General features: G+C 37.3%; 2 protein-coding genes across 2 annotated transcripts in view; one reads left to right on the forward strand and one right to left on the reverse strand.

The window, feature by feature from the left end:
• Window positions 1-24,363, reverse strand: part of SLC22A3 (solute carrier family 22 member 3) — a 662,601-nt gene that overhangs the window by 149,616 nt on the left and 488,622 nt on the right. The window lies entirely within an intron of this gene.
• The window catches only part of ADGRF5 (adhesion G protein-coupled receptor F5), an 87,787-nt gene that overhangs the window by 45,440 nt on the left and 17,984 nt on the right, over window positions 1-24,363 (forward strand). The window contains exons 4-13 of the mRNA XM_049765319.1: window positions 3,456-3,626; window positions 6,774-6,950; window positions 7,068-7,174; window positions 9,757-9,815; window positions 11,147-11,289; window positions 12,910-13,131; window positions 14,456-14,662; window positions 20,274-20,444; window positions 22,456-22,581; window positions 22,734-22,943. Of these exons, the coding sequence (XP_049621276.1) occupies window positions 3,456-3,626; window positions 6,774-6,950; window positions 7,068-7,174; window positions 9,757-9,815; window positions 11,147-11,289; window positions 12,910-13,131; window positions 14,456-14,662; window positions 20,274-20,444; window positions 22,456-22,581; window positions 22,734-22,943 (1,593 nt within the window). The remainder of the gene's footprint in view (window positions 1-3,455; window positions 3,627-6,773; window positions 6,951-7,067; window positions 7,175-9,756; window positions 9,816-11,146; window positions 11,290-12,909; window positions 13,132-14,455; window positions 14,663-20,273; window positions 20,445-22,455; window positions 22,582-22,733; window positions 22,944-24,363) is intronic.

Consider the following 24,363-nt stretch of genomic DNA (forward strand, 5'->3'; position numbering starts at 1 on the left):
TCAAAGTGTGTTTAGCCCCTTTTAAAAAACATAAAAGGCTAGTGATGGGGAGATGATCTTAGAAACTGGTGCTTAATTCAAAGTTAAAATATCCTAAATGCTGGATCTCATTGGAGCTTTTATTTCATTTTATGTTTTGGTTTTTGGGCCACACCACTGACACTGAGGAGCTACTTCTGGCTATGTGCTCAGAAATTGCTCTTGGCTTGGGTGATCATATGGGACACTGGGGGATCAAACTGTGGTTTGTCCTAAGTCAACATGTGCAAGGCAAACGCCCTACTGCTTGCATCACCACTCTGGCCCCTGGGAGCTTTTATTTAGTTGTTTTAAGTTTTTGACTCAGCTACTTGTACTACTTCAGTGGAAGAGTGGTTGTGATTTTGGTGGGGGTGCTGCTACCCATGAATTCCCATATTGTTTCCAGGTACACATTTGGTATACAGATATTTCTGAAAAAGAGAGTATATAAAAATATTCAAGGAAAGCTTATATACAGGCAAACACTGATGGTATGCTAGCAATAGACTCTGGATCTAGTCAACAATATATACAATGAAGTTATAAAGTGGATGGTGGGGGATTGATTGTTAATGACATTACTCAACTAAAAAGAAGCTACTATTCAGGAAATCCTATTTGTATCCATGGGAAGAGACTAGATGGACAACTGGTAAAGAAAATTCTAGAGCTTGTGAATCCTCTGGAGGATATAAACACAGTTGCTTTATTCTTCAGGAAAAGGGACGTACTCTGAAGTAGAAATTATAAATACCAGGCAGTATTCTCTTTGCAAATATCCCCAGGAGAAAACATATGGTATCTAGAGTTAGGATTGCCCACATTGAGATTAGCAGTTCTTTCAGGAAACAAACATGTTTCCATTGTACGATCATTTGAGACTCAAAAAGAAAACAGGAAATTTGAGGCAATGACAAAATATTATGACATAGATTCTGTAGAAGTTTTAAATGTTATGTTATTCTCATTGTAACTATTTTGTTTAGTTGTTGTAAGATATACACAGCATTACATGGTTAGAAGGGATGCACTGCAGAAGTTCAAACCTAGGACTTCACAGATGTAAAGCTTGCTTTCTAATTCTTTGAGTAACATATTCAACCCTATAAATACGTTTTTTTTAAATTGTGTAGGCCACACCCACAAATGCTGAGCTTACTTCTAACTCTGTACTCAGAGATCACTCCTAAGGTTCAGAGGACCATATATAGTGATAGGGATAGATGTTGTGTCGACTGCATAAAAGACAAATGTCTTATCCTCTGTGCTATCTCTTTGGACTCTTTATATATATTTTTATAAGTAGAATATAAATTTTAAAATATATATGTAATTTTAAAAATAAATTAGCACAGATATTTTAAAGTTTGAATTAATTATAGCAAATTGAATAATGCCAGCATGCGATTGCAATTCTCCATAGTTTGCAGCTCTAAATGAACCGATATTGCAGCTTCCTTTAGGGTACAAGTAGGGCTTGTTTACAAATAAGAGTTTGTTAAACCTTATTAACAAATGGGGTTTCCTGGGGCCAGAGTGACAGCACAGTGGTAGGGCACTTGGCTACCTAGGACGGACCTGGGTTCGATACCCTGCATCCTATATGGTCCCACCAGCCAAGAGAAATTTCTGAATGCATAGCCAGGAGTAACCACTGAGTTTACTGGGTGTGGCCCCCAAACAAAACAAAACAAACAAAACAGAAACAAATAGGGTTTTCTATTGTAAGTTTATTTTCAATTTTCATGTTAATTATTCTTGAACATTTAATAAATCTTGTTAAAAATAAAAATAAAACAAATATTAAAGCATTATGGAAAATCTATTTGCTTGTATAGAAAAACCAAATGGATTTTAAATTTTAGGGTAAGATGCATATCATACTTTAAGATTTAATTTAAACTTTAATAGATTTGACAGTATTTATCAATCTCTTTCTTATCTAATTAACAAGAAAATTAAGCCACTGGACTTATTTTTATCTTCCTACTATATGTGTGTAATTAAATGTTTCTATGTTTTTAAAAATATTTTTTTATTAATTACTTAGCCCATTTATTTTTTTAAATCATCTATTTCAGCCAAGAGTGAAGCAACAATTCTTGCATTAACAGAGAGGTGAATCTGTGACTAAATAAGAAGTCATAGGTTCAACAAGAATAAATTAGGAACATAATTATTACGTGGTTAATTCGCTACCAGCTAGAGTAAGTAAGGTCATCATAAGAAATGAAAGAAATAGTCCATCCCCTTGAATAGTTTATAGGGATCCAGACATGATGTAATACAGGAAACTATGAAAGAATATTTCAATGCATATACTATCTTGGTTGCTATATAGTGGTATGTGTTGGAATCTAGAATTCTTGCCCACCCACTAGTCTGTGATTCCTGTAGACAGTTTGAAAAAGATACAAGAAGCAAAAATATTTCTTTAATTTTACTTTAAATTTAACAGTTTGCTTTTTGAGCATCTTTCATCTAGATACCAGTGATACATGGCTAAAAAACAAAGGCTCTCTAGAAGGACTCCTCCCATTTTTTGCTTGTTTGAATTTTTGCCACCCTTTTTTCTTTTTATATTTTTTTTCTTACCTTCAAACATAACCACATAACTTGAACCATCTTGTTCTGTCTTACAAATTGAGGGGGGAAATGGAGGGCACCAAGACCAAACAGTTGTATGAATATTGAGTAGAAATAAAAAATGATCAGACTTAAACACCAAATCCAAAGCCAACTACAATAGAATTGATACTCAATCAACAACTAGCTAGACACAGAAGGGACCACTTATACTAGCTAGCATCCCAGGGGGCAAAGGATGGCATGCATGCTGGGAACAGGGGTGGAGAGAGGACAACATTGGTGGTGGGGATGCCCCTGATTCAATTTCACTATGTACCTAAAATACTACTGTGAAGGATTTTTAATCACTTTGGTCAAAATAAAATTATTAATAAAAATATTCATTCTATATGCATAGAATTATCAAACCATGCCAATGGAACAGTCTTGGTAATTAAGACCATGGTATTTATTAGCAAAAGCCTCCCTGCTAGATTTTCTTATTTCTTTTTGTTCCTATTATAGTCTATTATCCACCTATGCAACAGAATTATCTATGGACGCATAAGAGATTGGGGAAATAAATAAAAAAGAGAGATCCCAACCTCAGTTTATGAACCTTTCAAATTGCCAGAGGTCACCACACTGAGCTCCTCAACCACAAACAGAAATCGCTTGCCTTTTTTAAGTAAATGTAGAATGGAAGCAGAATGAAGACAGACCTAGGTGGTAGACAGTTTTTTTTCTTTAGGAAGACTCAATGGAAATTTCGGAAGATTGATGATCTGTTTAACTTCCAGATTTGTTTTGTGTTTTCTCTCCCAAACATATAAAGTGCTCACATCTTACATATGCTCTCATTTCAGTTGTCCTAAGTAGTCCTATCGCTGAAGATTACGTGTTTGATATTGAGATCAATTTTGAAAATGTCTCCTTCCTGGATCCCTTCATAACTTACTTGGACAATCTCAAATTTCCAATTCAAGGAAATGACACTGATCCAGCCATAAACATCTTGAGCCTTGAAGTGACAACAGGTGAGTCAAATTTTCACTGCTGTAGCCAGAGTGATAGTAGTGAGTGGAGTATACTTAACTTGGATGCAGCTGGCCTAGGTTCAATTCCTGAAACCCCATAAGGTTCCTCAATTTACCACCATGTGTGATTTCTGAGCACAGAATTAGTAATGAACTCTAAGTATTACATAGTATATAGTGCAAAAAAAAATCTGAAATGGAGACATTTTACTTCTCTTTCTCTATCCCCCTTTCTCATATTTTTCAATATTCTTTATATTTCTCTTACTTGGAAAACAGTCCATTCCAATTCTATCCCAATACGTATCTTAATATTTGTTTCTATTATGCTACCTAAAATGGAAATATCTGCCTTCTAAATAACTTTGAATATTAATTGTTTTATCCATTAATATATTTATTTAAGCACCATGATTATGAACATGTTTGTAGTTGGGTTTCAGTTATCAAAAGTACACAGTGAAACAATACCACCATCAATGCTCCCCGTCCCTCTTCTCCCCCACCCCCTGCCTGTCTTTTAGACAGGCTTTCTATTTCTCTCTCACTCACTACCATTATCATGATAGTTGTTGGTGTAGTTATTTCTTTAACTGTACTCACCACTCTTTGAAGAAAGCTTCTTATCTGGGCTGGTCCTTTCAAACCTCATCTCTATTGTCTCTGAGTATTATACCCATACTATCTTTTATTTTTCTTAAATCGCACAGATGAGTGAGATTATTCTGTGTCTATCTCTCTCCCTCTGACTTATTTCACTCAGCATGATAGTTTCCTTGTCCATCCATGTATAGGAAAATTTCATGACTTCATTTTTCCTGATGTATTTTATTGTGTATAAGCACTCAAGTTTCTTTAGCCATTCATTTTGTTGATAGGCATCTGGATTGTTTCAACATTCTGGCTATTATAAATAGCGCTGCAATGAATATGCAAGTGGGTGTGCAGAAGGCCCTTCTGTATAGTAGTTTTGTGTTCCTAAGGTAAATCCTTAGGAGTGATATAGCTGAATCATCTGGGAACTCAATTTCCTGTATTTTGAGACATTTCCATATTGTTTCCCATAAGACTGGACTAGACAGCATTCCCACTTGCAATGAATGAAAGTTCCTTTCTCCCCACATCCCTGCCAGCACTGATTGTTCTCATTATTTGTGATGTGTTCCAGTCTCTGTGGTGTGAGATGGTACCTCATTGTTGTTTTGATTTGCATCTTCCTGATGATTAGTGATGTGGAGCATTTTTTATGTACCTTTTGGCCATCTGGATTTCTTCTTCCCAAATCTATCCATGAACATCAGTTTAACGAATAACATCAGTTTCTTTGAATTACTGTTTCACTGATGTGTATTGCGACTCATTCAGCAACAGAAAGCATAGTTCCTCCAGTGCCTGCGTGTCTAACACTTTTCTGCAGGACACATAAAATCATACCTCTGAGCATCCACTCAGCATAGAATTTGTTTCTAAAAACTTTTGCCCTACTAATTAGTAATTGGAAATATTTTATTCACCTTTTCCCTAAGTGTTTTAAAATAAAAATCATTGTTCCCTATTTGCAAAAACAAATCTAGTAAACTAAGCAGAACATTAAATATCAAATAAATAAGTAGTTTGTATTTATTTGTTATCTGGACGCTTGAGCATTGGTTATAAACATTGGTCATGAGTTTTTGTTATGTTCACACATGATGTTTAACAAGCTTTCCTGATTTATTTTGTTCTAGTGAGTGCTATGACTTATAAGGGCTCCATTATTTAAGTCTTTATAGAAATGTGCAAACCCAAGTTTGTGCCTTAAGTTGACAAGTTTCTCTTTGAAAATTAAATGCTGAAACCTAAGAGATAGTACAGGAGGCTAAAGTGTTTGCCATGCAAGTGGCTGACACTGGTTCAAAACATTTATGGTCTGTTTGCATGAGCAACACCAGAAGTGAATCTAGACCACATTGTGAGGAGGAAGCCCTGAGGATCACTGGGTGTGTTCCAAATCCTGCCTCTTCTACCAAAACATAAAATGCAAATGTCCTTGGAAATTTACTTTTTCTTGCTAGAGAGAATAGTCATTTATATTTTGAGGGGTAAATCCTTTCTAATTAAATAGAGACCCTGTGCTTTAGGTACTGCAGCCTCTTGAAGGGCTTTTGGGGAGTGATGATTTCAGTGAGGAGTTAGATCACATAAGGCTAGAGGCAGTAATGACGTTAGCATTGGTAATCAATATGTTAATTATTTCATGATTTCCTCTGTATGTCAGTCTTGGCTTTAGCCTACATGCCTATCTGCAGAACAAATAGCTACTTCCTGGGGAGATGAATTTGGTCCAATTTTAGAAATACATGCAAAGCAGTCTATTTTCAGATCATTTTCAATGTCCCCAGCAGGATCATTAATCTAGCTGAGATATTTACATTACTTGAGAGATAAAAGATAACATTTTGACTTGTACTCAATATTTGTTATTTATTGTTGCATAACTTACCCCCAAATTATCATCTTAAACCAAAGAATTCTAGGAGGAGTCTCACTGTTTGACTCTAGCTCAGGATCTTCCATGGGCTGTCATCAAGTTATCATCCAGATTGTAGTCATCCAAAGAACTGACTTGGGCAGGAAATCGATGTTCAAAATAATTTATATGATGTTGCAGTTCTGAGTTCATCCCTTGCTTTTGACTGGAGTCTTCAATGTCTCACCATTGAGCCTCTTTATGGCAAGTTCTCATGCTTTGCCCGCTGACTTTTCCCAGAGAAGGTGGAAAGAGAAAAAAAGAGAGATGAGAAAAGAGAGAAACACAATCAAGATAAAATAAGTACTTTTTATAATCTAATACCAGAAATAAGATGCCATTACTTTTGCCAAATTTATGTGGTCACCCTGACCAAACCTATAGTATAAGAAATTGCTATATAGGAATGTAAATGCCCAAAACTTAGGGGCCATTTTTAAGGCTGGCTACCAATCTATTAAGTCACAGCATTCATAGTGTAGAAAGCAGAATGATGAGTCACATTATTCTCATGTAGCATTGCTGCGCTCCTAGAAGTTAATGTGAAGTTGAGTTAGCATTTTCTGCTTCATAGTCCTCAAAAGCAAAGGGTGGGTGGTGATCACTTTCTTTTTCCTCACTCCTTTGATTGGTGATAGTCTGCAGGCCTGCTGGAAATGAAATCTGGTGCTCCTGTGAGGCAGATTATAAGTGGCCTCTGGAAAGGTGTCTCCACAATCTCACCTGTCAAGAATTCAACAGCTCCCCCACAGAGCATCAGTGCAATTGTCTAAAAGAGTTGCCTCCTAGGGGACCGTTTTGTCAGCTAAGGGGAGGTGAGTAACTGCCCATTGAATAGTTGATTTTTTTTTTAAATTAACTCTAGTAAATGTTTCTCTGTCCTGAATATATTCAAATATTAATCTGAAATATTGTTCTGTATTTTTCAACAGATGTTACCTTGAAAATGTCCGTTAAACTCAATGTGGGATTTCAAGAAGACCTCAAGAACTCATCCTCTGCACTCTATAGGTCCTATAAGACTGACCTGGAAGCAGCGGTAAATTTTGATTCTAGGATCTTTTTTGGAACAGGAAGTTTGGTCTACATCTGCTAGTCAGGGCTTATTCCTAATTCTAGACTCAAGGATCAGCCCTGACAGGGCTCAATATATCATATGGAGGTACTGTTAATTAAACTTGGGTCAGCTATGTACAATGCAAGTGATTTGTTGGATCACATTTTATCTACAGTCCTGGAGGTGCTTATTAAGGACCTATTTTAGTCTTGATGACTGGCTCGCTTGAATTTGTCAGAATTTATGAAGATAAATCTAAAACATTCCTATTTCTGAAATAATGATTTAAAAAATATCCAACATGTGCTCAGTGGATAATTTGACACCATCTTGACCTAGTGGTGGGATATCTTCCCTGGGCTAAATTGATTCAGATAATATTTGGTGACATCAACAAACTAGATTCTATATTCAAAGGTCTTCTGGTCTAGCTAGGTATACATTTTTATTTAGCTTCACAAAAGTCTGATTAAACCCATATCATGTTTTAGCTCAAGATTGAACACAAAAAGTTCTAAAGTACTCTATAATAGAGGCTACTTGGCCATCACACTTAAGATAGATGCATGTAAAACCAGAATATTTTATGAGTGAATATGGGACAGGCACTAATATTTTTGTTAGGATTTGATTTTGTTTTGGGGTCCTCATCCAACTGTGCACAGTTTTCTTCTGGCTCTGTATTCAGGCATCAATCTTGGTGAGGCCGAAGGGACCTTATATATGTGCTATGAAGTATTGAACCCAGAATAACTGCATGCAAAACAGCCTTATCTGCTGTATTTTTTTTTTTAAAAATACACTAATCAGGACCCGGAGAGATAGCACAGCGGTGTTTGCCTTGCAAGCAGCCGATCCAGGACCAAAGGTGGTTGGTTCGAATCCCGGTGTCCCACATGGTCCCCCGTGCCTGCCAGGAGCTATTTCTGAGCAGACAGCCAGGAGTAACCAACCCCTGAGCACTGCCGGGTGTGACCCAAAAACAAAACAAAATAAAACAAAACAAAAAAAAATACACTAATCATAGATTAATTAATCTAACTGTAAATTATCTGTTTGTGTTAATTCATCATGAACAATGATTTCCAGGTGAATGTTAAAAGCTAAGATAATGATGTCCCTTAATTCTGTGGTCAGCCAACCTCTGTTTTAGGGCAGGAATAGTCTAAATTCATCCCTACCACTCACCACATAAATATTTTCCCTGGGTAACATGATGAAGTACTGAGTTGGAAGAACACTTGGGATACTTGTGCTTATGTAATAATTCTACATAACATGAGAACGTTCTTCACACACACACACCATATATTTTTGAGAAAAAAGTGAGTGGACCCTACTCATTCAGTTGCTTAAAAACTGATCTTTGCACATTGCATTTAAATTATAAATATGACAAATCAAATGGAGTATCACATAGAATTAATGGAAGAAAAATGGAATAAAAACATCATCAAGGATCTGAAAAGATAGTAAAGTAGGTAAGGAACTTGACTTCCATGCAACTGACTTAGATTCTATCCCTGGAGCCTTATCTTTATCCTTATCCTAAACCCTGTCAGGAATGCTCTGAGCACAGAGATAGGAGTAATCCCTGAACACCAGTAGGTGTGGCCCAAAAACAAAGCAAAATAAATCGCCAAAATTACATTGGCTTAGCCAGTGCTACAGAATGTGACAAGAGGGAAAGATAACAGTGTAGACAATGAGAATATGTCTCATATATTTTCAGCTCCAGTAATTCAGTTGGTCAAGGGTTTCAGCCTTTATTTCCATGCCACTCATGCTTTATGATTTCTTGCTAATAATGAATGAGCACAGCAGATCTTGAGATGACAGATATAAAATTCTGAGATCTAATTGAATCTTCTAAGGCCAAGTGTAGGACAATTTTATCTAACTTTTCTTTTTGCTCTTTTGTAGTGTGGATTTGATGTTTTCCCCTTTCTTTCCTACCCTCTTCCTACTTTTTTCTGAGACAATTCCCTTTTTGAAGATCATAAACTAACCTAGGTCAACCGATAGGAAATTGCTTTCTAAAATATGTTTATGTCAGCCAACAAAATATACCACAGGGCCAGACTGATAGCACTGTAGTAGGGCATTTGCCTTTGATGTGGCTGTCCCAACACTGACCTGGGTTCATTCCTGGTATTTCATATGGTCCTTTGAACCTGCCAGAAGCGATTTTTGAACACAGAGCTAGGAGTTATCCCCTAAGCACTGCTGGGTGTGGCCCCCAAACCAATATTTGTAAAACTTTTTGCATAATATTCATATATACCACAGTAACACCAACCAGAGGAATGAGGATTATGCAAAAAAAAAACTTATTATTTTGGTTTTGGGACCACACCAAGTGACACTCAGGGGTTAATCCTGGCTATGCACTCAGAAATTGCTCCTGGCGAGGGGGACCATATGGGATGCCAGGGATTGAACCCGGGTCCATCTACTGCTCTGGCCCCAAGATTATACAATTTTTGACCCTGTTTCAAATCTTTTAATTTATCTCTTACTCAACTTTGATACATGGCAGCTTTCTTTCTTGCTTTATTTTACAGTTCTGGAAAGGATACCATATTCTACCAGGCTTCAAAACAGTGACTGTGACAGGATTCAGGTAAGCAGGCTGTATCAGGGGTTTATCTATGTAGTAGCATTAGTGAAGAAGAAAAAATCCCTCAGTAGGGCATCATCTGTGAGGGTTCACAGGAATACTCTGATAGAGATGAAGAACACAACATAGATTGAAAGAGGAGAAGGAAATGCTGAAAAGTTTAGTTCACTTCTTACAAATACACCTAGCTAGCAGGAAGAGGAGGGATTCATTTTCTTCTATACATGCAAGAAGTTTGTAAACAGTTACAAAGTAAATATGGACTCTGGGCAGTGTGGTTTAGTCACTGGTCTGTAGATTGGTGATAGAAGGTGAGTGCTAAAAGGTTTTAAACCTTTGATCTAGGGAACTCAGCAATATAAAGTAAAGCAATGCCATGCAGTGACACCTTTGTTCAAGAAAAGCTCACCAGTCAACATTATGGTGCTATGTGTAAGTTTGCATTATTCCAGAAAATTAGTGGCCATTCAGGCATGTTTATAGGAATAGGATCTTGGAGGCCTGAGAGATAACACAGCAGTAGGGTGTTTGCCTTGCATGTAACTGTCCCAGAATGGACCCGGTTAGATTTCTGGCTTCCTTATGGTCCCCCAGCCTGCCAGGAGTGATTTCTGAGTGCAGAGCCAAGAGTGACCCCTGAGCTTGGCTGGGTGTGGCCCATAAACTAATCAATCAATCAATCAAGTTTGTCATAAAAAAGGGAACAGGATCTTGACTTCACCTTCTGCCTTGTGGTTACCACCACCTTCTTTCTAGTTTATTTGATTCAGTTTACTTTTTGCCTTATCTTTTTTTATATTAATAATTTTTATTTTGACCAAAGTGGATTACAAATCATTCATAGTAGTATTTCAGGTACATAATGACATTGAATCAGGGGCATTCTCACCACCAATGTTGTCCTCTTTCCACCCCTGTTCCCAGTCTGCATCCCATAAAGCCCCTCCTTTGTCCCCCAGGCTGCTAGTATAAGTGATCCCCTCTGTGTCTAGCCTATTGTAGATTGGGTATCGTTTCTGTTGTAGTTGGCTTTGGATTTGGTGTTCAAGTCTGATCATTTTTTATTTCTACCCGATGTTTATACCACTGTTTGATCTTGGTGCCCTCCATTATTTCCCCCTCAATTTTTGCCATATCTTTTATGCTACTTCTTTTACCTGTCAGTAGGTAGATGAGTATCTGTGAGCTTGAAAACAGGTTTATTTCAATGCATCCTAGATGATAAGATGTACTCAGGTTGTCCCTGCTCTTTTGTTTCCCACGCAAATAAATCACAAAGCTCTAGACTCTTCCAGGTCAGTTACTGATGAACTAAACTGATCATCTCTCTCCAGTCCTGGAAGTGTGGTGGTGAGTTATGAAATTACAACCAAAGCACCCTCGACAAAATTACTGCGCAAAGCAAATGAGCAAGTGATCCAGAACTTGAATCAGACCTACAAAATGGACGACAGTTCCTTTCATGCTGTCAATAGTAGTAAGTGAAACATAACTGCATTTTCCATGCATGATTCTATTTAAATATATCAATGGTGTTTATTTTTATGTCCAAACTTCAAAAATAATATTGTGACATCCACTATGGAGAGGCTCTCCATTTCTTGGCATAGTAGTTTCTGTGTAGTTGGCCATCATTACAGAATCACTCAACTTGACTAATGTCACAACATACTGGAGAGTAGGGGAGCAGAGAATTAATACAAGGACCACAGAGTCATCTGGGCTGATAGATGTATTTTAATTGAAGATCCAAAAGAGTAATGTTAGTTGTGTGAAGCTGGGATCATTCTAAAGTATACACTTATTAAATAGGGACCATTGCTTTGTTAACTTTAGACCTGAGTTCTTGAAGTCTACACACCTGTTCTATCCCAGTAGCATCAGCACCCCTTGAGAACTTGGTAGAAATGTGATTGTATCTATGAGGACTAATTTGTACTTGAGTAACCCCTACAGATGATTCTGATACATAAGTATGTTTGAGAACCACAGTATCAGAACACTTACAACTGAGGAAAAGAAAGCCTGGAATTTTACACATGGAATAACATTGTTGGGGCTCTATTGTGTTAGGAAGTGGTGGATGTAGTGTTCTGAGTGGGATGTTAAGGGGAACTGTATCTATAGGATTTTTGTATAAAAGAACAGTCATAGATGTCTGCGTAATTAAAGCCCAGGGTTCTAGGGTGAATCAAGATGGCAATGCATTTTATATGAAGGGAACTGTAGTAAAGACTGTTGGAGGCATGACTGAGATAAACATGCTTCTTCCCAGGAGCATAGGTCATCCCCCTGCATTGATTTGTCCTCTTCCCTTTATCTTCTCTGCTGGCATTTACAGACATATTGTCATTTATAAGGAAAAATATTGAATTAATAAAGCAACACACAGTGGTAAGGAAAGTGCTTAATATTAGAAAGATGAACAGGCAAAATAAAAATTCATAGTAAACAAGTCAGTAAAAACATACAAAAAATGCTGAAAACTAAAGACCCGGATATAATTAAACTAAATTAGTCTATAATAAATTAGTCTATGGGGAATCACATAGAAGCAGCCTTAGCAGTACTTCCATTTGCTTTCTCTAATGTGTCCCACCACCAACCCCACCATTAACTGGAACTTTTAGCAAGCATGAGTTACAATTATTAGTAAAAGACAATGGTGATATCTGAGCCATCAGTAAATAAATTGATATGTGTTGTGTTAGTTTTTGGAGTTTGCTCATAAGCAAATGTGCAATTTTCTATGAGTCTTTTAAACTTCAAAAATAGCCTATTTAGGGGTCCTTATTAGGTTATTTATTTACTATTGCCACAATATAAGAAAGAAAAAAAGAATGGGACTCACCAAATATCTCCATCTTTACCAATGAGGACTATTCAATGTACAAAAAGCCCAAACTGGAATCCAGGTCTCTTGTACCTGGTATACTGTAACTCTTGGGCTCAGATACCAGCTTGGCTTAAGGAGGGCTGATTACTTTATTCTGGACGGCACCAGATGCTATGAAACATTATGAAACCTTTGAGAGTGATTGTTTATCAATTGTACTTATTTGAGTTTGCTCCTAATATCTTGTCTTTGGGATTCCAGATGAAACCAAGTTCTCTATCGTACCAGAAAACATCTTTGAAGGGGATACTGTCACAATGATATGTGAAAATGAAGTCTCATCCGCCAATGTGTCCTGGCACCATGTGGAGAGACACATGGATATCCAGAACAGCAGCCACTTCTCCATTTACACCTCAGTGTTTAATAACTTGTCCTCGGTGTCACAGCTCATCATCCACAACATCACAAGCAAAGATGCAGGTGGGTTTTCACCCAAAAACTAGTTCCAGTAAAGGAATGAGGTACTCATGAAGAAGTCAATCAGAGGCTATTGTAGATACCTGATATTTTTCTCTTCAAAAGGATGTCACTGAAATTGAACTTTCAAAATTAAAAATTAATTCCATGGCATAAAACAAATAAATTTAGTATTAGGAGGACGATATATTTCTTTACATTAACCAAGATTTGTAAATTGAAAGTCACAGGGCTAGATAAAAAGGGAGAAAGGTACTTGCTTTACAGCAACCAATCCAGATCCATCTCCAGTACATCATATAATTGGATTCTGAATACCCCCAGGTAAGACCTAACCCTTCAGGACACCCGCAAATGAAACCCAAGACAAAAGCAAACTGTTTTTATTTTATTTGGATTTTTTAGTTTTTTGGTTTGGGGTTACATCTGGTGGTGCTCAGGGGTTACTCCTGGCTCTGAGCTCAGAAATCACCCTTAACAGGCTCAGAGGACCATACAAACAGTTTTTAAGTTTTAAAAAGGTTCACCTGATATTTAATGAACAACATGTAAAGTGTTCAATTTCATAAATGTTATTATATGAACCATCATGATGATATATCACCATCATTGTAATCAAGACCACTGTGATCAAGATAGTAAATATAGCCATTTCCCCATCAAATTTTCTTGTACACCAATATATTATATATCTCTTAGCTGTTTCTGCATCTGTGAACCTCCTCCCTAGGAACAACAAAATTATAAGTATTCCTCACTCAGTGCCAGCAATAAATCTGGCATTTCAGAGCTCAATGAGTTCTGTATAACACAGCTTTTAGCGGGAGATGAGAAGTTAGGCTGCAGAGTTCTCACACATCTTTGTTGATTCTGGTCTTGTCACAAAATTAAATAAGTTCACTGTATTCTAATTTTTTGTTTTTGATTTTTGGGTCACACCCGGCGGTGCTCAGGGGTTACTCATGGCTCTAGGCTCAGAAATCGGTCCTGGCAGGCTCAGGGGACCATATGGGATGCTGGGATTGGAACCACCGACCTTCTGCATGCAAGGCAAACACCTTAGCTTCCTGCTATCTCTCTGGTGCCCACTGTATTTTAATTTTAGTATTTTTTTTTCTGTCTACCTTTCCCATCTCATATGGTTTTAGCAAAGCCACTGAGAATTTTGCTTTTTTCACAGGCTATCCGCCTACTTTTTACCTACTAACGTTGGAAATATCTTCATTGACAATTCCTAAATATCTCTTTAGATTTGTTGATCTAGGTTTTCATTCTAAGGAAACATATTTGTATAGTAATAATAAGGGCATTTGTGTATTCTCTACAGGTGACTACATTTGCAAACTAACAGTGGATATTTTTGAATATGAAGCCAGAAAAAAAATAGATGTTCAATCTACTCTAATTTTGGCAAATGAGATAGAGTTGACGGTGACATGTGACAACAATCCTGTGTCCTTAAACTGCTGCAGTTACATCAATGTTAATTGGAGTAGTATAGAATGGACTCAGAAAGGAGAAATAAGCATTCCAGGTAAGAAAGTTAGATGTCCTTCTATGCATGAAGTTTTATCCTTTGAATAAGTAAGTGGGAGATACAGTAGGTGGGAGTAAAAATCTCAGATGATCATTTTTATCTAGAATTTATATTGTGAAAAAGCAATAGATACTTTGTCAATGCTAGATCAGCCATTCTAAAACAAAACTCCAAAAATGTAGGCCTGAAAGTATCATCTTTGGATTGTTGACAAAAACTAGGCAGAAAAGACCAAAGAATAAACCTTTTGTGTATGGAATCTTGTACCTAGGGGAAAGCATGTCCCTACTTTTTATCTTCAGCAAATTGCTAAGAATAGCAATAGCTTTGCTCTTGGATCTGATTTGTAACCTTTCATTCCTGTGTCTCTTCTCTTCTTATATGTCTCCTCATTTTTTTTTTTTGTGGATTTATTCTATATTATCTAAGTTTGTGTCTCTGGTAGCCTCTGCGTATGTAAATCTATGTGGCTCAATCGTTGAACGTTAGTTTCTAGTTCTGTTTCTGTTTTATATGAAATCTTAAAGCTCCCTCTTCCAATTACAGTGAGGGATACCAATTATAAAGGCAAATTAAAATAGCAAGAATCTTTTATATAATCATTATGATGGACCATTAAAATACTTAGTCATATTTAATCACATTTAAACTTGACTACAGCATTGAGGCATTTTGGCCTACAACTTACAAGTCAGAAAGTTGAGGAATCCATAGAAGATTATTTGTCCATTATCACAATAGGGAAAAAAAAGAGTGGGACTCACTTCAGATCTTGTTCCACCCCAGATTTTATTCTGAGACTTTGTTTTAACTTAGTCCTGTACTGTTTCTCCCTCACTGGTGAATTTCTTTTCCTTTTCCTTCTACCTTCCAGTAAACCTTTCTTTAAAAAAAGAAAAGATCTGTGTCTGTCTTGGTCAAACTGTATTATTTTTGTGCAATATGGAATTATATTAGCTATGTCTGAGAACAGCAGTGAAACTAGCTGATCTGGTAAGGTTTCTGTAAGACACTTCTGCCTAGAGAGTTTGTGTAATGAGATACAATTGTCCCTTTAAGAAATAAGAGTAGGGGCCCAGAGAGATAGCACAAAGATAGGGCGTTTGCCTTGCATGCAGAAGGATGGTGGTTTGAATCCCAGCATCCCATATGGTCCCCTGAGCCTGCCAGGAGCAATTTCTGAGCATAGAGCCAGGAGTAATCTCTGAGTGCTGCTAGATATGACCCCCCCCCCCCAAAAAAAAAAAAAAAGAAATGAGCATTAAAGCTCTTTTTTTTTTTTTTTTAATTTGGGGGCACACTCAACATTGCTCAGGGCTTGCTTACTCCTGGCTCTGATCTCAGTATAACTCCTGACCGTTCTCAGGAGACTATAGAGTGTCAGGGATCAAGTCCGGATCAATTGCTTGCTAGAGAAGTAGCCTACCCACTGTAATATCCCTTCAGCCCCCTCATTTCCATATTGTGTTGTTGTTGTTGTTGTTGTTGTTGTTGTTGTTGTTGTGGGCCACACCGGTAGCTCTCAGGAGTTACTCCTGGTTCTGCACTCAAAAATTGGTCCTGGCTCGGGGGACCATATCAGATGCCGAGATCGAACCTACATCCATTCTGGTTCAGTCACATGCAAGGCAAATGCCCTACCACTGTGCTACCACTCCGTGTTCCCCCTTTTTCATTTTATTTAACTTTTACTTTTGTGTTTTGCATAGCTAGAGATCTACCCACTGCTTGACACATTCAAGACAAGCACTCTACCCCTGGGCCACATCCCTGGCTCAGGGATCTGCTCATCTTTAAAGCTGAAACATCATTAATGCAAAATTGCCGCCTTACTCAGGAAATAATTTAGTTTGATGAGGCTTTATTTTACAAAGTCCCTGCTATCAAATTCTGTTAGATTGTTGAAAAATGTTTCAAAAAGTATTTCCAAAGGTTTTGTATGTGCAACCTTTCATGAGCACATATTTTGCTATGCACATACACTTGAGATGTAGCATTGGTACTTGACTCAACAGTGCTTAAAAGAATGTTAAGAGCAGCTGATAACTGTTTACAAGGGGGACACATGGTACATTTAGTCACTTCCTTAGTTTCTAAGGAAATGGAGGTTATAGGTATCCCGAAGGAATTGCTAGATGAAAGAAAGACCTTGTAAACTTCCAAGGAACTGAGCTTTCTTTCAACACTTAGGGGTGAAAATCCTAGCCCTCTGACAAAGGAACCAGGAAGTCTTCCATGCAGATGCTCTGAGACCTTTCCCTGGTCACAACTTCTTCAGACATTCCTAATGCTCCCTGTGGCTGAACAGATTGTGTAACAATGAGATTTCCTGCTAGGGGGCTGGCCTCCTGGGGAACCACATAGCCAGTTCTCTGAGGAATTTCCCTTCTCCTTTAGGCATCTGCTCTTCCTCCTCTTCCTCTGGCTACTCCACCTTTGTAGCAATCTTCTCTAAATTCCAAACATAATTTAGCACCCAGTTTTTTCAGGTTAATCTTTACAAAAATAGTTCCATTTTATTTTTAAAACACTACAGGCAAATTGGGGCTAGAGCTATATGATACAGTGGGTAGGGTACTTTCTGGCACAGAACTGACCTCAGGTTCAAATTTTGGCATTACCTATGGCTCCCTGGCTGCCACCAGAAACAATCTGTGAGCACAGAGCCAGGAGCATCACTCAGTGTGGCTCCCAAAACACAAATAAACAAAACCAGCAATAAAACAAACAAAAACAGTCAAAGAAGAGATAAACATAAAGGCAGTATTTAACAATGATTGAAGCTTCTTAACACAGTATCTCAGTGGCAGTGGCAAAGGGCTCTCCTACATCACCTCTTTGTCCTTCTCATCTAATGGTGTCAGATTAACGATGTCTAATGTTTGAGCTTAGGTAAGTTGATTTCTACTTGTGGTATTGCCTACAGAAATTGAATAAGCAAAAAATGATTTTTTAATAAAAGAACTTAAATGATGTCTTCTGTCCTAAAAATCACCCTTCCAAACCATACTTTCCATTAAGAAAATATTTTTCCCCAGAAAACATCTTTTAGTAATAAAATAGTAAAATAAAAAATAAATAGTAAATAAATATAAACATGCTATCTATAAAATAAATAGCAAATAAAATAAAGAGAAAATAGAATAAAATATTTTAATAATAAAAGAGTTTCTCTTTTTATATGAAAATGCAGAATAATCAGGGGTCAGAGAGATAGCATGGAGGTAAGGCAGAAGGACAGTGGTTCGAATCTCGGCATCCCATATGGGCCCTAGATCCTGCCAGGAGCAATTTCTGAGTGTAGAGCCAGGAATAACCCCTGAATGCCACTGGGTATGAACCCCCCCAAATTAAAATAAATGCAGAATAAACAAATTTGGATATAATAGGAGTAATGGGTGTGGATGTGATAGTACAACAAGAGAGTCAAGATAAAAATAGGGTCAATGTCAGAAATATCAGGAAACAGTATATTATGGGAAATACTGCATTTATGAAAGGAACAGAAAAAAGAACTTGGAGTGAGGAAAAAAGGAGAGCAGTAGAGACCTATAAATTTAATTGAGTCTAATCCCAGAGCTGTGTTTTGTGGTTTGCTGCAAGGGATGCAAGTAAGAGGACATCACAGGATGTAAGCAAAAGTCATTCTTGGCTTTTAAGTAATGCTTGAGGTGAAATGTACAGGCAAAGTGAACAGTTTTCAATGGTTCAGGAAAAAAATGGCAGTGAAAATGCAAAGTGGTGAATGTATACATTTTGTAGAATGAAAGAAGGAAATCATGACAATGATAAAGAGTGAGAGAAATAGAATGCCTGTCTCGAATACAGGCAATGGGTGGAAGAGGAGGGAGATGGGGGCATTGGTGGTGGGAATGTTGCACTGCTGAAGGGGTTCTTTTTTATAAATAAAACCCAACCACAAACATGTTTGTAACTGTGGTGCTTAAATAAAGATATTTAAAAAAAAAAAAGATCAAGACAGCAAAAGAAACTTTTAGATGGGGAAAGATATTTTTAAGTAAGGAAGACAAATGCTAAATGCTATAAAGAATGATTAAAGACTAAAGGAGGAAAGATTAATGATAAATAAGAGAGAAAAGATAAAGGATAAAAGAGAGTCCTGGAAGGAACTGGACTTTTAGAAAAGTGTAAGAGCTGAACAGAGGCATTTATACAAAGTATTTAGGAAGTAATTTAGTCAGGGTGAGTGAAATAAATGAGATAGAAATTAGTTTTTATTTTCTGATGTTTCCCCTCTTCTTGTACCTCTATTTGTCAATTTACTGAAATAGCATTTGTTTATAAGAGTGCAAATGTTTATATGTTTGCAGTTTGGTGTTCTAAATTTTGAGGCCTGAAGTGGAAGTTGCTTACATATTAACCAAAAAGGTTTTATTATTATTATTTATCATCTAAACAGACCTGAGGAGGATGCATTCAAATTAAAATGAAACAAAAGCATTTATTTTTATCTTTACCTTTTGGACAGTGATTGAAGAATGCTTTAAGAGTATATGACAATAGGCCAGGGTAGAGGAAAATCAGTTGAAAGGATTGCAATAGGAAAAATACCTGGCAGGGTTTTTCAGAGCCATGGGTATAAAGGAAAAATGACAAGAAAGCAGGCCTCTCAGGAATGAAAAAAATGGGCTGGAGTAATAGCACAGTGGGTAGGGCTTTTGACTTGCTGTGGCCAAGCTGGGTTCAATCCCTGGCATCCCATGTGGTCTTCCCAGCCTACCAGGAGTAATTTCTGAGTGCAGAGCCAGGAGTAACCCCTGACCACAGCTGGGTGTGGCCCCCAAACAACAAAATAATAATAAAAAGAAAGATATGGGGCTGTATATGCAAAACAAAATTTGAACCCCAGAATTGGCTCCCCATGGCCTCCAAGGCGCAGTGAGTTACAGCCCTAAAGATCTCTCAGCACCACCTTCTCAGTACTGAAGATTGGAATACTGACCATTTTGCCTTAGTATTGACCTGCACTTTCTTATTAGCAGAGTTTTTTTGGAAGTAGTGTTTGAACCTGTTGAGAACTAGCTACCCCACCCACTACTTCCTTCAAAAGTAGTATTTGGAAAGGAAGACTTCTGATAACCTCAGAGAAAATAAAGGTGAAACTGAAACAGGCTAAGAAGACTTGCTTCTTCCTTATATTGTTAATACAACTAGTCTAAATTGGTGTCTTTTCTTCATCCAATTAAAACTTTATTTAAACATTTTGTTTCTATTTTTTCTTTTCATATCTCAAGGACCATCACCAAATTTCTTTTTAGTAGCAGACCTCAACAGCCCCTTTTTATGTATGTATAGATAATAACTCATTTGATCTGTTTGTCATCTGTTCTATAACTATTAATGCTAATTCTCATTTACATCTGAAGAAACTGAGGCATGGAGCACGTTAGTGACTTTCTCAATAACAATCGGTTAGTAAGCAGTAGAATTTAGGACCTTCAACCAACCAAGCTGGTTCCCAATTGCAGTCCTTAGCCCTGTGCACACAAGAAGAAAAATCACTTAAATAATAATGCATTTATACTACACCTTTCTACTAGAAAGTTGGGCCACTGTGACAGCAAAAGAACTGTTTATGTCATTGCAGGAGTTGCTGAAAAAGATCCTGATTCTAGCTGCAGTAGGTACTCCCTCACGGCTGATGGCACTCAATGCCCAAGTGCATCTTCTGGAACACTAGTCATTTACACGTGTGAGTTCATCAGTGGCTATGGAGCCAGAGGCACTAAGGACATAGAAGTGACATTCATATCTGTGGGTAAGGACTACTACTAGGATTTTTCACAATATACCTCAAACCAAGGACTGCTAATCCCTTGAGAGTATCAGGGCACTTAAGCAGGGCTGAATATAGTTGAGGTAAATAATAATGCAGACAGAAGAGGAGTTTTCTCTCTGTCCCTTCAAATCAGAAAAAGTCTATAAAATTAGAATGGGTGATGACAGGAGAAGTGGCAGCTGGGAAATAAAATTTCACACACACATTATTCCTGTTTACTGAATTTCTATTGGAAATAAGGTCTAGAATTTCCCCCTTTCTTCCCATAATTTTATTTTTTCTTCCTTAAAATTTGTAGCCTGGCTCATTCCCAGCCACCTTTGTGTTCATGTAATTCCCCCTCTCCCTTGTCACCTATTCTAGAAGGAATGGTGCAGAAAGTTTTAATAATTTGACAACACTGCATGGTTATTTTATAGCTGCAACAAATGTGGGGATGAGAATGGGAATGAAGGAAATACAAAAGATGAATCTAGAGTCTTGTACATGCAAATTTTTAAAAAATATCTTTTAACTGATTTGAATGATATTCAAATGATCATTTCTACTCATATAATAATGAAAAATGGAAAATAATGAATTATAACTCTTGCAACTATATATTTATATTTGCATATAAATACACACTTATTTTCCTTGTCATTCTATACAAAATGTTAAAATTTGGTAACTCATCAAACTCCTTACCATTTACTGGTCATTAGAGAAAGATTATAAAGAAATTGTATTTACTCCTCTTGTTTACAGTTACTATTACGCTGAATTGTATATTTCTAAAGAGCCATATTTGGTTCACTTGAAAACACTTTGACTATTGAGAGCCAATGAGCTTTTGCCATTGCAAGAAAGAGTACCTCAACATTCTCAATGTCACGCAGTGGTGTGAATTTTTGACATCTCATACACATGTATAGTTTCTTAGTTGAAAACCACTGGTATGAGAATTTGGATCTAGTCAGAGAGTCATAAGAACAAAATGAATGATTCCAAGAGCCTTTTCTTTTCCATATTCACTGCCAGCCAGGTCAGTGTGAAGACATGTTATACATTACTTGTTTCACTTCAGGACTGAATCTGAACATTTGAATCCCAGTTTCTAATGACTGCTACTGAAACCTTTTGATTTCTTTATTTCTTTTGATTGTGTGTTAGATTTTACTTTGAGTGGGAAAATAGGCCAAAATGGGAAGCTTCAGGCAAAAAGTTATTTGACTCTAGAAAACAGAAGAGAATGATAGTTTGAAATGTCAGGTCTGGAAAAGGTATGCTCAAAGGAGTGTGGAAATTTTGAACCAGAGGCAAACATAGTGGACATTCATATGTTTTATATATGTAAGAATCTGGTTACTATTGGGATGAATAATTACATAAACCTATGAGGAGATTCTCAGAAGAGGAATACATATAGTGAGGTATAACTAGGATGTGTGTATTCACTCATGTTTGCCTACAGAAATCCAAGTGTAACTTTTTGAGCAACAAATTCTCTGATTATTCTACTTCTAATTTAGCTCCAGAAATTAATCCTCCACTTAGTAACATGACTTCATATTGAATGGAGCCTTTACTATTGGAGACACAAGACTCCAAGGATGCAGTTATGATGTAATCACAGATAGAAAAGATATAAAAAGAAAAATGAAAATGAGGGCCCGGAGAGATAGCACAGCAGCGTTTGCCTCGCAATCAGCCGATCCAGGACCAAAGGTGGTTGGTTCGAATCCCGGTGTCCCATATGGTCCCCGTGCCTGCCAGGAGCTATTTCTGAGCAGACAGCCAGGAGTAACCCCTGAGCACTGCCGGGTGTGGCCCCCCCAAAAAAACTGAAAATGCAATACTGAATTATTTTTGAAAGCAGTTAAAACAAAGCATGAATTTGTTGCAATAATAAATTCCTTTAATCTCCCATGGTGTCATAGAAGATGTTGGAGGGAACAGTGGGTTATAAATCAACACCCCTAAGTTTGCAACCTTTTACCCTACTGATCAGCAGGAGATAATTCCAGCCACAAAGGGGAAACAGTGCACGAGTTCCTAAGGCATGTGATGGAAGTGAGTTCAGTGCAGAGCACCACCGGGAACAGCTTAGAAACAAGTAAAGCCCAGCAACAGCAAGGTACCAACCCCATGTGAACACAGTACAGCCAGGAGGGGCCATACTTTCTGTCTCTTATATTAAATTTCACGTGTGTGCTGATGTCATCAGAAAGACTAAATATTATGCTTGTTGTCGGTTTTCTTTTGTCTGTTTTGTTTGCATCTTTTCAGCCAATTTAACAATAACCCCGGACCCAATTTCTGTTTCTGAGGGACAAAGCTTTTCTATAAAGTGCATCAGTGATGTGAGTAACTATGATGAGGTGTACTGGAACACTTCAGCTGGCATTAAAATACATCAAAGGTTTTTTACCTCGAGGAATTATATGAATGGAGCAGAGTCAGTGCTGACAGTCAATACTTCAACTCGGGAATGGAATGGTGAGTGGAGAAAAGATACCCTGTTTTGTTTCGGGGTTCCTTTATAAGGCAACAACTCAAGGGGCCTCTTCCTGAGACAACCCTATGTCAGATACTAATGTAAAATATTGCATCAATTTTTAAGCAATAGCCTTTTGAAGGAAGATGTTATAATTCTTCTTTTTATGTGTGAAATCTGAAGAGAGGCTGAGAGAGGGGCCAGAACAATAGTACAGTGGGTAAGGTACTTGCCTTGCTTGTAGAAGACCTGAATATAATCCTCAGTGCCCAGTATGGTTGCCCAACTCCTGCCAGGAGTGGTTACTAAATATAAATCCAGGAGTCATCAAGCCCTGAGCATAACCAGGTTTTCACACTTCCCCAACTAAAAGGAAAAGGACAGCGAGAAAGACATATGCTTTGTTTTTCACAACTTCAACTGTGCAAGTGGAATTGGTTTTTTGATTCTTCCGCCATAAAGTTAAGAGGATTGTTCTTAAAGGAACTTTCGCTAAACTCTTAGGAATGTTTTTCTACACTGTATTATATAAAATAAATCTAGATAAAGATCTTGTATGCTTGGTTCTAAAGGAAAAAAATATTTTTAGTTCCTGTTTCTCTCTACACTTTGTTTTTGTTGGAAATACAGAAAGCACAACTCTTTGAAAGAGAATTTGATCTAACAATAATAGCTGACATTTACCGAGTCACTCTTCTTGGTACTTAAATCTATTAGTTCATTTTACTGTGAAAGATTTGTAATTCACTTTGATCACAATAAAAATTATTAATAAAAAGCTAACTCTAAAAGCATGGAGGTAAGGCATTTGCCTTTCATGCAGAAGAATGGTGGTTCGAATCCCGGCATCCCATATGGTCCCCTGTGCCTGCCAGAAGCAATTTCTGAGCAGAGCCAGGAGTAACCCCTGACCACCACCAGGTGTGACCCAAAAACAAAACAAAAACAAAACAAACAAAAAAGCTAACTCTAATAGATATTGCTCAAATGGTCTCCACTTGACAAATATAAAAGTAAGGCCCAAGGAGTTTCACTGAATGTCCTGTGGTTGTACATCTGGTAAATACAAAGACAGAATAACATTGAAGCTGTGCTGCTCTAGCTGTCAATTGTTTTCCCTTTTACTACTGAAATCTTCCATCAACCTTAAATATGGATCTTGGAAAATTAAGCCAGATTTTGTAAACATTTTATATAATACCTTGACAACACTGAGCAACTGATTATTTTTGAGCTGAACATTGTGGATACTGACAGGAAGTGGAAGAGTTTCTCCTATGCTAACTTCCTACCTACACTGTTCAATGACTTTATCTTTGAGCTTATAATTTTTGTTATAACTGGATGAGCCATTATTTTACTGCTCTTGTCAAACTTTTATTTTATTTTGGGGGGGGTATTCCTGGTTCTGCCTTCAGAAAT

The sequence above is a fragment of the Suncus etruscus genome, chromosome 18 (genome assembly GCF_024139225.1).
Source record: "Suncus etruscus isolate mSunEtr1 chromosome 18, mSunEtr1.pri.cur, whole genome shotgun sequence".
Taxonomy (NCBI): domain Eukaryota; kingdom Metazoa; phylum Chordata; class Mammalia; order Eulipotyphla; family Soricidae; genus Suncus; species Suncus etruscus.